A 12,769-nucleotide genomic window follows, 5' to 3' on the forward strand; every position below is an offset into this window, starting at 1 on the left:
TTTTTTAATTAATTAATAATAATTTTTTGTTTATGATTTTTTCATAGTGTCTACACAAACAAATTAAATGCTTTCAAATTTTCTCTCTTACTATTTGTTTGCTTTACAGATGTTACATGTTAAGATCAAAGCTTAAACACCATATATTATACAACAAAGTTTTTTCTTCTTATTATATTACATGTCAAGGCATGAATCACTTTATTATACACTAAGGCATGTTCTACCAGACTTGAATCATTGAAAAAACTTTACACCTATAAACTCAAGAACTCGTTATTACTCACTATGCTATGTTTTTTAATTTGTAAATCGACGATGAGATGACAAGTGATAGATAGAGAGAGGGTTTTATGAATGTAAATCAATAAATTCAATAATATGTTATTACTTTCTATGTCATGCTCTTTAATCATATGATGAAATGACGAGAGATAGACAAAGAAATAAAATAATGGTAAAATTAAAAAAAAGTTGAATGACGAGAGAGAAATATGAAGAGTACAGTAGAATGGGGAGCAAAGCATATGAATGGCAAGAAAGAAATTTTGAGAGTACTTAAATATAAAAAGATTCATTAAGATTTAAGAATGGTTTTATCTAAAAATCTTTTTTTTATTAAAAAATTATTTTAAAAATATTATTATATTATTATAACTAAAAAAATCGTCAAAAAAAAAAAGCCAACGAATCTCCCCATTGATGATTGCAATCTTGTCTTCCATAAAAGGGAACTTGTATTAAATGATCCAAGAAATGGATCCCTTTTTAATAATTAAGCTAATATCCCATAGTTACCCATGCAAATGGAATATGTGTGAGGAGTAGACAAGTCATCTCAAGGACTGTAAATTTTAGGAGTAATTGTGTCACGATTTTTGGCAAGGGTGAGTTGTCTGGTCTTAAACTTGGCAGTGTAAGGTAGCAGCAGATGTACCAGCGTTGCGGATTAGATGGATCGGGGGACCCGATGTCTGTCCGGAAGGAAGAAAGAGCATCTCACTATCTCGCGCTAAAAAAGGAAGATCTGGTCCACTTCGCTGATTCAGTAGTACTTTTTTATCTTATATAAAATAAAAGAGACAATGGATCCAAATTTGACGGTGAAATTAAGTTTCCCCATCAAAAATTTTTGGGTCTTGAGTAGATATAATTTCGAATTTTTTTACTATATGATTATTTTTATGTAATATGTATCACATTATTCTATATAACTAAAGCTGAATCTCGACACTGCTCTTACATTTTTTATTCCTTTAATGAAGGAGGGGTTATTATTAACCCAACTCAAGTGACAAAGCTAGGTATATAGGGTATAGGTGCTAATGTTGCAGCAGATTGAGATGTTTTTGTGGTGATGATGTCAGACAAGGCCAATTTTCCCCCCAGTTTCTTCCTTGTTCCTTCTTATGTTTTTTGCATTCGGTTTTCCATTTCCTTTCTCTTTTAATTAACTGCAATAACCATTTTTTTTGTATTGTTGTGGTAATATCATTTGCTCCAAAGAGAGATTCTTTTTGTGGTAAGGAAAGATGTTATATTGAAAATAAGTAAAGCCAGATGTGTTGGAAGGTGACACAGAGAAAGATTAAAATCGTTCTTGAATTATTGAGTGTCTCCAATAAATTGTCAGAACTCTTATATATAGATTGAGTAGGAACGATTGCTCAAGAGTAGTATGTGCATGTTGAAGAAACACATTACCTCCATCATGTATAGTGGATAGTGGATTTTCTAAATATTAAAGTCACTTATGTTATAGTAAATTGTCATAATATTCAGAATGTGTTACATAATTTTATTTAAACATATGAGAATTAGAAAAATACTCGAACTTGAAGAAAATATAAAAAGAACAAAATTGTTAATTACCTTGAAATACGAGTCTTTAAGACAAACTCTTTAAAGTATTTTTAAAAGTGAAATTAACTTGTAAATCTTATTTTTTGTCTTGAGTTATTTTCACATTTGTCTAGTGATGTAGCTTTTTTTACTTGTAGAGATAATAGTCAAGATAATTTGAAACAACTTATTGATACTAAGAAATAATATATTAATAGTCAAAATCTAATATTAGGACTTCAAAACAATAAAATTGTCATTCTTATTGCCTTTTTTTCTGTTTCTTTTTATAACAAATTCACAATTTAAAGTAAAGGAGCTATTCTATTCTTTATTCACACTTTAATATATATTTTTAGTATTATTTTATTTACATATTAATTCTATCATTTTATCATTTTTTTGACACGAGTTTATTTATTTATTTTTATATATTAAATAGTCAAGTAAATTTTGTTCTGTCTAGCTAATATCATTAATATATCAACATTTCAATCTTAACAAATCTTCTCTCAAAAAAAAAAGGTCCGATTTTACAAAATGGGCGTGGGAAATCGATTTAGGACACGTGCGGGTGGTAATTGAGAGGGAGGACTCGTACGAGGGAGCCAAAACTGAAAACACACATCTCAAGGAGGGGGGGGGGGGGGGGTGGCGCGGCTTGCGCCTTTCGGCTTTGGGATAGTAAAGTACAGACACAGTAGAAAGAGAATACAAGATCCAAACACAGTCACATGTAATCATGTGACTAAACTAGGTTTATTGTCTTCGACTGTAACTCCAAATCTCACTCGTACTAAAGAAAGGAAAAGAAAATCTTGGTACTGCTACTATTTTACAAATTTTTTCTACGCTACAATACTGTTATTGATATCAAGATGAGGCCAATGCTCCATTCTTTTCTTTTCTTCTTTTTTTCTCCTTAAATGTTTACCTTAGTTAGTGATTCAGAATTCACGTAAGGAAAGTGATATCATTACAACTGAATCATAAAAAAAAAAAAACAGATTAACCATTGTCATGTACAAAAAAAAAGTTATACTAATCATTTGATTAAGCAGATAAAAACAGAATAATGGTGGATAAACACAGACCCACCACTAAATTGTGTGAACATTATGGTGAAAGAATGAGGAAAAAGAGAAAGAGAGCTGCATTATAGTCTCTTTTTTCTTTTGCAGGATTAGTTGAATTATGAAACATTACTACTTGAAATGCCAGGATGTTGGCTGCGCATGAAGATTTAAGAAAGCTTCTTTATCCCAAGTCCCATGCCAGAATGTAATTAGCCTCGGCATATTCTTCTGTATAATTCTCAAATTCTATACAAGGAGTAGTGCTTCACTGTGGGCTCAAGGCATAGGCCATAGTTCTCGGAAAGTAATGATTTTGAATCATGGGTGGAACAGAAGGCATTCAGGTAAAACACAGAAGGGGGGAATTAACTGGACAGATTGCAGCAAGGAGAGGTAAACCAGATGGAGTAAAAGCATGAAGATGAAAAGCTTAAAGCCCTTTGGTCTTTTTGCAGAGAGATGGACCATGGGGCAACACGAAAACCGTTTATTTTTTTGGGGGGGCAACCACCGAAAAAATTATTCGAAAATGACCATTCAAATTGAAAAGCAAGGTACCATTAGCTTGCAAAGTGGGAGGCAGCCTGGCGTTGGTTGCCTAAGGAAGTGGCCCATCTTCCATAAAAATCCAAGTGGGCCAACTGGACAGGGTTCCATTTTCATCTTAGCGTAGTAAAAGGAAGATCTTTATCATGACGGTCTCACTCTCACCTTATCCTTTTATTTCAAAAGTTAAATGACAAATAGTAGCAGTTAAAATCAGATTATGAACTCTCTGTGATTGATGTTATCGGCAGAGTATATATACTATACAAGGCAATCTTTAGATAATCAAGAAAATCAAAAGATGCAAACCACACAACTTCTAAGTTCACATTGAAACATAAGATATATTTCCATAGAAATACATGGTTGCAAATTTAGAAGCATCTATGCAATAGAAAAGATAGGCAGCATGGAGGTAAGAGGAAGCTACGGAGATGGAGGCCAACCAAACATTCCAGCATCCTCACCAATTCCTTCATAGAACCTTAGCTCAAGTTCCTCCAGCCTCCCCTCACCATGCCACATTCCGTCATAGATGTCATAATCATCATAGTCACCCATTTCACCAGCCAGGAACTCCCAAGCCAAATACTCAGAACTATCAGAGTAGTCTGAGCAATCATCCCATTCGTCCATCTCGTAATAGTCCATGACGAGGGGCCCCAATATCTTCAATTTTGGGAACTTCTCCTTCAGGAACTGAGCATCAAGTTTCACATCCCAACAACCTCTTAAATCCAAAAAGTCAAGCTGGGGGCAGCTAGAAAGGATCTTCAGAACACTTCCTGTGCTGATACGATGATATGCCATCTCAAGGCGCTTGAGCCTAGGCATTGTAGCAGCGATGGCATTTGCCTCATCATCCTGCGAGAGCTTGCCTGCTGTATCTATTGGATGCATGTTGCGGCACAGACTGACAAGCAGTTTGCAGTGCTTTCCAATGGCCTCTAAAGCACGTGCACCAATTTTGCCACAGTAGCTCAAATCCAAAAAAGTGATTGTGGAAAGCCTTCCAGCAGTTTGTTCAACTATTGAATCACTCATTTCACCTCTTGGCAGTCGCAAAGCCCGAAGGGAACTTGCACTTGCAAAAGCAAGGAAAAAATATACCTTATCACTTAAAAGTGTCAATTGAACAATGATCCCCTAAAGGAGAGGGAAAGTGTGATCCTGTGTTTCTTAAAGATACTACAATTCTGTCGTTGGAAATCTTATCATGAATACTGAAATTGCTGTTCAAACTAGTAATGTGCAGTCAACCAAAAGAGAGAATTCATACTGTACGTAAACTGGATCATATTACTGTAATCCAACTCAACAAATCATGAAAGCAAACCACATATTTAAGAATTAATGGTAGAAAAAGTTCTCATAAATGATCCAGACTCGCTATACTACTGACAAATGCAATTACTGAAATGGGAAAGAACAGGCGAACTTACTTCTCTGTAATGAATGAGAAAACCGCATCATTCTGAAGGCCTGAAACACATAGCTTGCGGAGAGATCCACTGCTTCTTGTGATCAGCATTCGAAGCATCCGATCCAGATGGTCAGGCTGACACCGATTGCTCCATTCTTCGATGTCTATCTCTTGCCAACAATAGGGACCTGTCACTGCCTTTCTCCAGGACTTGCAGACACTGGGAATCACTGTTAGTACCTCTTGGAGGGACAGGTTCCTGAAGATTAGCCCCAGCGCATCAGGAATTAGTTCATCCCAACGCCGAAAATCACTTTGCTCTTCCATCTGATCTTCGTTCAGGTAATGAGGGGCAAAAGTGAAACACAATAAGAAACTTCAATAACTTAAAAAAAACGAAGAAAATGCAATTTCTATGTTATCTAGTTCATTGCATTAGGACCCTCTAAATAGACAAAATGAATCTGCATACAGAAACTTGATTAAAGATTGGACAAGCTTAAGTATGGTATTAATAATCACTTTCCATAAACCAATGGAGAAGGAATATCGATTATCACTAAAATCTAAGAAGACAGAGAAAGAAATTGGAAAGAAAAAAAAAAAAAAGATTTCACAATGACAGAACCAAATGCAGAGATAAACAGTGCTGTAAATGGAAGATTTAGAGAGTATACATGCTACCAAAATTAAAATAAAAAAAATAAAGTAACACAAAATTTCATCCACACTTTAAAGAAGAGAGAAATTGCTTTCCTAACGCGTTTAAAAACAGAAACAAAAGGAAAAAAATAATTTGGAGAAGAATACTGTACACACCAAGCAGTATATGAAACAATTTTATAGATCCAAAAAGTCCAGAAAGAAAAAGGGAAAATTTCCTGCTAAAAGTTCAAAGGCATGTCAACCATGGTCACAGCCCAGAGAAAGTAAAGATAATCAATTACAGAAGAATTGGTACATGCATACCAAGGAACAAATAACATGTACAAGAACAACTCGTCTGGAGGAGTTAAAACTAATGCTGGGTTGGTGAAAAAAGAGAGTAAATGAAACGAAAGATTTACTCTTTGGATTTGGGATCTAAGAAACAGCTCAGAAATGGTGTACTCTCATACTTGGGGAACCACATAAACATGAAACACTAAACTCCAAGTATCAAAATTTCAGTTCTTTCGCTCAAGTTTTTCAAGAAACAAACAAAGAGGAACTGAAAAAAATGAAACAAAAGAAGATAAAATCAAAGGTGGGTTACCTAACTTACTTCACTTTCCCTTGCAAGGTCCTTTTGCCTTGCTTTGCAATTTGGATTATGCAAAAGAGACCCCAGTTTATCCGCCTCAAACCCCGGGTGAAAAAAGAGAGGAGAGAAACAGAGAAAAGAAGGAAAATAAAAGAAAGCAATAAAAACAAGTCCTATCTATCCACCTAACCACGGTATCAATGCAGCCAACAAAGAAGAAACAAGCAACCAAGAGTAAAAACAAAGTGATAAAAAAAGGAAAAGGGAAATACTAATACGTATATATGTGGTTAAAACTCAGGAAAGCTGGGATATGTATATATATATATATATATATATATATATATATATATATATATTATTTNAGCTGGGATATGTATATATATATATATATATATATATATATATATATATATTTACTCTTTACTTACAGAAGAAGAAGAAGAAGAAGAAGAATAGGAAGAATAGGAAGGAACGGTTGCTTTTACTGCGAAAATTGGGTTTGTTAATGACAGGTTTTGAATAGCCAAGGCATTGGTTTCATGCCATACATTTATGTCATTTTGAACTGAAAGTGAAACGTAATTGTTGAATATGACTGAAAGCATTAGATATTTTGTGTGCGTTGTAAGAAAGAGAGTGGTTGGGAGGGGAAGAAAAAGATGGTGCTACCGACACGAGTCGGTTGGTTACTGGGCTGAAGAGGGAAAGGTTGTTAGTGGTTAGGCTTGCCTAAGCTTGGGCTTATTGACCAATGCCTCTGGATTTGAAAGCTTTTGGTTCCAATGCTATCTGTGTTGGAAATCTATCTTGACCTTTCTGAGAGATCTTTGAAGTAACAATAATTGTTTTTTTTCTTTTAATTCTGACACCGGTTGAAAGTTTGCAGATGAGGTTTGGAGACTGAGGAGAAGAGAGTTAATTCAATTGGCAGTTCATAGTAGGGTTGTGAGTCTCGATTGTGGGTAAGAGGTGCAATAGCTACATGTAAAGGGTTATGAGATTTCAACTTAAAAAAAGGCTAAACCCATCCCATCAATCTAATTTTTTTTTGTTCTTCTTTTTCCTCGATGGAAGGATATAGAAGCTCGAGAGATACGAGGGGAAGGTGACATGAATGTGCTGTAATAGAGAGAATATGATCATACGTAGCTGCTAGTGTAATTTGTTGCTTGTCTTTCTTACAGAACGTTCAACCTGATGAGTCCACATCCTAGCAGTTTACACATGCAGAATTTAGTCTCATCTAGGAAGCTGACAGACTGACTGGCATCGAATTGGAATATTTGAGTACTCACATTTAAATCTGGAGGGCTTGGCCATTGGATGAGCCGGAAATGGGTGGCACATAAATCTCCAACCAGAAGCAATTTAAAACACCCAGCTACCTGAATCCCAGCTAGGATACAAGTTCCACACATTGCAAGTTATCATGGAAACCATGAATGTTAATGGAAAAATTTTGATAAATTATATCGGAAGCTCTTTTACCCTTGTTCATAATTGTAGCCCTTTTATATATAAAATTATACTGTTAATTACTTACTGTCATCCTAATCACAAATAGAGCAAAAAGGGTTGAAGTCAGGAGAAGGCAGCCTCAATAGAAAAATGAAGGTACTCCCAATATGGTCGAGTTTTGTGGTTCTTGAATATTAGACTCATAGTAGGTGGTTGTTGCAGGGGATTTTACTATATTCTATTGAAAAGATGACCTAAAATTTCCATTCTTTTGTCTGCTTGCTGACTTCAAAGTTTATTTTCTGAGTTTGCACTGACAGCTTGGGCGTGGATTGCCTTGATGTTGCATGCATTTATTCCCTGTTTCTTCTTTGCCTATAAAAGTGGTTGATTTTATTTCATGCACCCAATTAGTCACTTGATTGTTACATTTCTAATCTCAGTCCGAGGTAACTAGGTTGAATCAATAAGTAGATTTTGTGACGAGAGCTAAGGCAAGTTTGGGCACAGATCTAAGACGAATTTGCTTTTACCCTTTCTCACTAGTCTCTGGTCATTTTCTCTTTAAATAACATGTATTGCATAAGCAAAAGAATAGGTTTCTGGTACTCCTTAAAAAGCTATGAAGGGTTACAAATAGGACAGTGAATTGATAAAATGTAAGTGAGTCCCTTAATTTCCACAAAAACTTGTGCACTTCTTGCTGTACATAAATATAGCGAAACATAAGTTTCATCACATTAAGCATTTAACAGAACCTGTGGCCTTTCATCAAAAGACCAAATATCATAAACAAACAAAAAAAAGGGGAGCAGTGACACAACACTCCAACTGGCATAGCTAATTAGAATGGGCAGCAACGAAAAAAGAAGCAACTCAATGAGTTCATGGTACCATTGATATTATATTGCAAATGGGATAATTTTCTAATGCTACAGCTGTCCATGAAATCTGGAGGAAATTAGAATTCCCTTGGTTCCACAGTATGTGTCTCCATAAAGATAATACCAAAATTATTCCCTGTGAAAATTTAATAGAACATCGAAAGGAATTAGTTAAAAGCTTAAGAAAAAATTTAATGAAACATTGGCAGCATCTTAATCCCAACCATAATCTAATAACAAGATAATGACACGCCATTAAACAAAGCTTATAGCACCTAGCTTAAAGACAAGCAAGCATCTTGTAATTTCCGAGTCATACAACCTAAAACATTCAAGAATTTATGTCACTGACGAACACGAATTTTCTGGAGGTTAAATCAAATGGACAAGAGAAGCAAATTGCAAACACCAGCAACAAGTATGAAGGCTGAAAGCTTTGATAAATCAACTTAACAGAGTCCATTAGTTAAGCCCTACCCTTAAAACAAATCATTTAGTTGAGTTATACGAACATGTGCTTCAATGTAATCTAGAAAGCATCCAAAAATGTCCAGGAAAGATGAGTTCTCCACCTTAAATGGCTTCACAAGACAGCATCACCAATGGGGCAAAATATTGGCCTGAACCAAATTTTCATCACCTATCTCATATGGCTCAAAAGGTTGTTTTCCATATAATACTGAGGAAATTTTAAGCTAATGTAGCACAATTCAATAGGAGTGTGTATTCGTTGTATCACAATCCCAATAACTGGAACATTCTCAAAAAAGTTTCTACCAGGCATGTTAGATAGCTAATACAGCGATTCTCACTACAGAAAACTGTTGATCGTGTTCCTGAATACAAGAAAATTATAGGCCGCCTTCAGGACCCATGAATAGATTTGATTTCTACAAAGCATTACAATATCATGACTTTACCAAATTCAATCATATGGCCCAATATGTGATGTATATACAGAAACCAAAAGGTACGGATGGATAACTAAATCCACATTCCTTGATAATGACAGCAAGAGAAGATAGTAGGCTAAAACATACAGTAACGACAAAAAGGTTATTAGTCACACAAGCAAAGACAAAGGCATAATTCAATTTCACATAACTAGTAATCAATAGTCCAAATGACTCATGCCAGTTTCTCATATTGGTTCCATCATTTTACTCTAGGAAGACTAAAGAGAAAAGATCAATCCTTCCGGCAACTACGTTTATATGAGTTGGTACTGGTATTAATTCGTGGAGACTTCTGTAATGAGGTTTGAGACCTATGTGTTGCTTGGCCATGTTAAAATATTCAACATATCACAAATCTATTGAAAGGCACGAATTTGATAACCATGCACCTAGTGACATTGCCATTTTTTAAAGGATAAAAGTCACTGAAGTCTGCTTCTAAGGAGGCCAATAACCATCTACTCAAAGGACATAGAAAGTAATCTCTATGCTATACAAGCTTTCTCTGTGCCCTGCATGGACCTCTTTACAGTAACTTAGTTATTAATCAACAATGGACGCCTTGTGTTGTAGTTCTGAAACGCCATTTCCAAGTAATGGCACCATCCTCATGATCAAATGGCAGTAATCAATCAATTGCATAACTTTTATAACGTAAGGGGCACTTTTGATATACAGATTCATGCAAACTAGATTAATTTAACAACAGACAGTTCTTGGCCACTGAGCAATGCTAACCATGATACTATAAGCAATGTCAAGGCCTGTATGCTTTGTACCCTTATGTATCCTGTACCCATGAATAAATACATAAAAGTTTCTACATACTGCAAGCAGGCTATCAGTGCCCATACGAAAAGGACACCATTAGAAGAAAAAAAAGAGGTTCTTTAGGGTTTGTTTGCAGCAACTGGAAAGGAACATTTCCAGTGAGATGCAGCAGACTACGATTATTGATTAACAGTGTATTCAAATCAAACTAAACAAAACGAACATTACATGCAAAATTATATTTCATTAACAAACAACTAAACCAAAAAAGATTAAAAAAAAAAACTCACCACTTAATGAGCCATCCAAAGAGAAAATGCTGCATAATAGGAACCTTTTCGAGCACCTCAAATTTGTACATCTTAAGCAAACCACTATTCACCTTATTCCAATTAGGCACTCCACTTATATCATCCAACAGCGGGGAATGCTCTGCAAACAGACCCTTTTTCACCTTCTTTATAAACCCAATACACGAAAGATACATATACTCACTCGAAAAATTCTCCAAAATATCCTCATTATGAATGGATTTCGGCTTCATATATTTATGATCAATCAACTGTGAACTCCCAAATATAAACGGCAAGAAATGGTAATCATCCAAACCCCAAACCCCGTGGGACCCCGCGGGTTCCAAGCAGTAAACAAGCTGAAGCTTCCTCATTAAGTCTAAATATTTGACAAAAACCCTAGCCACCACGGCTTGGTAATCTACTTCTTTAACGATTCCCATTCTGGCTAAGCAATATAACCAGGCCGCGAAATTGGTTTCGTGTCCCGTTCCGTAATCGATTCGGCTTGAGTTTCCGAAACTGTCGGTGAAATAAGGAACGATTTCGATAGTCGAAGGTTTGAGGTCTTCCGGAAGAAACTGGAGCATGAGGGGTTCAGCGTTTTCGGTTAAGCGTTCGTGCCAGGTTCGGTAAGATATGTTGCCGTAACGAGAAGATTGTTGAACGGGTGGGATTTGGTCGATCCAGAGAGATAAGGTTTCGACAATGGAGACAATTTTGGTGACAGTGGGAGATTCGTGGCATGGATCGGAGATTTTATGGCCGCGGATGGATTCGGATAAGGCGACGATGAAGCCGAGGAAGTTTTTGGAAGTTGGGGAGTCGTGGAATTTACGGATGTCGTCGGGGGACGTGATTATTTTGGTTGGGGTTTGGAATTGGAAAGGAGGGGTGATGATTGGGACTTTTTGGGATTGAGGCACGGGTGCGAGGATTATGGCTTGGGACTGGTTGTTCGGAGGGAGGTTTATGGCCGGGGCACGAATGGGTCGGTATGTAGGAGGAGAGGAAAGGTCGGGCATGGAAGTTGGGTTCAGGGGTGGTGGCGAGAAGGTCGTTGTGCCGCCGCATTTGCAGCAAGTTCCTGTGGTGGGGATGGTGGTGGTGGAGGGATGAGAGTGAGCGTGGGAAGATTGGTCTTGTGGGGCTCGCGGCGGTGGCGGTTCCATTTTGGTAAGGAGAAGTGTTCAGAGGGGAGGGATGCGATGATGGCTGCTCCTTGCGGGGTGGAAGAGTTGAAACTAGAGAGGTGCTTTTCTGAAATGAAAATGTTCTCGTTGCGAGTGTTCCATGGCAGTCGATATTTTGGACCTTTTTGGGCGCAAATTTGCGTGTGGGGTTTGCAATGTGAAAGCGCGAACTTGGTTGCAACGTTTATGCGTCTTTCCCAGCCCAAATATTTCTTTGGGCTAGGTTTTCGTAACTAGTACGTCACATAAAGCAGCCTGGTTCATAAATTTTCGGGGCCGGGCCTTCAATTGGAGCAATGTACAATTTAAACTCTCAAATGATGTTATCGTGTCCACATTCAAGTATTATTTACATTTGAGATGAATGACTTGTCAATAGAAGCAATTGCTTTGGACTATTCCTTAGCCTCTTCGTAAACTTTGACAACTTTTATCTGGTTTTAATATTTTAAAAGTCTTTCAAGAATCTTATCTCAAAATATGAAAATAGTAATAGTAGAATTTCAAGAATGTCGGCAAAAACATGGCATGCAGTAAAGAAATATAGCTAGCTTAAAGAGCTTAAATTGTCCCGAATTAACCTCTTTATGATTAAATTAAGTGTATATTTGGTTTGGTTTTTTTTTTCAATTTATCTATCTCTTAAAAATAAAAATAAAGTTAAACTGGATTTTGAAAAACTCTTAAAATAAACATTTTTTCACAAAACATAATAAAAAAAAACTTCAAAAAAAGCTCAAGAAATGAATTTTTCTTTTAAAAACATGTTAAACTATTAAAATTTTTTTTCCTTATTTTCAAAAAAATTCTCATCTATTAAAAATAATCTCAACATTACTTTTTCAAAAAGTATCCCTTTCTCAATCAATCTCCTTTATGATAATTTTTATCAAATTAAAACTTATATAAATTATTTTATCAAACAATTTATTTATAAAAAAAAATTTATTAAACAGTTTTAATTTAATTTTAAAAATTATTATTTTTTATAAATTTTCACAATAATTTTTAAATTAGAAAAATCAGATTAAACAGGCTCAACCAGCATCCGTGACAACCCATACCTTGTGAGATAGTAAAG

The 12,769-nt window shown here is 35.8% G+C and overlaps 2 protein-coding genes across 9 annotated transcripts; both read right to left on the reverse strand.

Moving 5' to 3' along the window:
• Positions 3,666-6,450, reverse strand: LOC18592129 (F-box protein FBW2). Of its 8 annotated transcripts, none has more exons than XM_018126228.1 (3): positions 6,152-6,450; positions 4,907-5,214; positions 3,666-4,548 (listed from the first exon to the last, which is right to left on the reverse strand). In XM_018126228.1, exons 2-3 carry the CDS (start codon positions 5,212-5,214, stop codon positions 3,891-3,893), a joined length of 966 nt encoding a protein of 321 aa, XP_017981717.1. In that variant the 5' UTR covers positions 6,152-6,450; the 3' UTR covers positions 3,666-3,890. The 8 variants fall into 8 exon arrangements, with proteins under 8 accessions (XP_017981717.1, XP_007018736.1, XP_017981715.1 ...); XM_007018674.2 differs by having other exon boundaries at positions 4,907-5,219; positions 6,152-6,449; XM_018126226.1 differs by having other exon boundaries at positions 6,143-6,449.
• On the reverse strand, positions 8,241-11,842 carry LOC18592131 (serine/threonine-protein phosphatase 2A activator). Its single transcript, XM_007018677.2, has 2 exons — positions 10,493-11,842; positions 8,241-8,611 (listed from the first exon to the last, which is right to left on the reverse strand). The coding sequence occupies exons 1-2, from the start codon at positions 11,665-11,667 to the stop codon at positions 8,605-8,607; spliced, it is 1,182 nt and encodes a 393-aa protein (XP_007018739.1). The 5' UTR covers positions 11,668-11,842; the 3' UTR covers positions 8,241-8,604.

Source organism: Theobroma cacao, chromosome 8 (assembly GCF_000208745.1).
Source record: "Theobroma cacao cultivar B97-61/B2 chromosome 8, Criollo_cocoa_genome_V2, whole genome shotgun sequence".
Taxonomy (NCBI): domain Eukaryota; kingdom Viridiplantae; phylum Streptophyta; class Magnoliopsida; order Malvales; family Malvaceae; genus Theobroma; species Theobroma cacao.

What these genes read in the sequence shown, in the direction of transcription:
- LOC18592131 (XM_007018677.2), bottom strand. Translation starts at nt 11,667, where the DNA reads ATGGAACCGCCACCGCCGCGAGCCCCACAAGACCAATCTTCCCACGCT.
- LOC18592129 (XM_018126228.1), bottom strand. Translation starts at nt 5,214, where the DNA reads ATGGAAGAGCAAAGTGATTTTCGGCGTTGGGATGAACTAATTCCTGAT. An exon ending in TTCTCATTCATTACAGAGAA is followed by an intron (nt 4,549 to 4,906) that starts GTAAGTTCGCCT and finishes TGCTTTTGCAAG; the next exon opens with TGCAAGTTCCCTTCGGGCTT.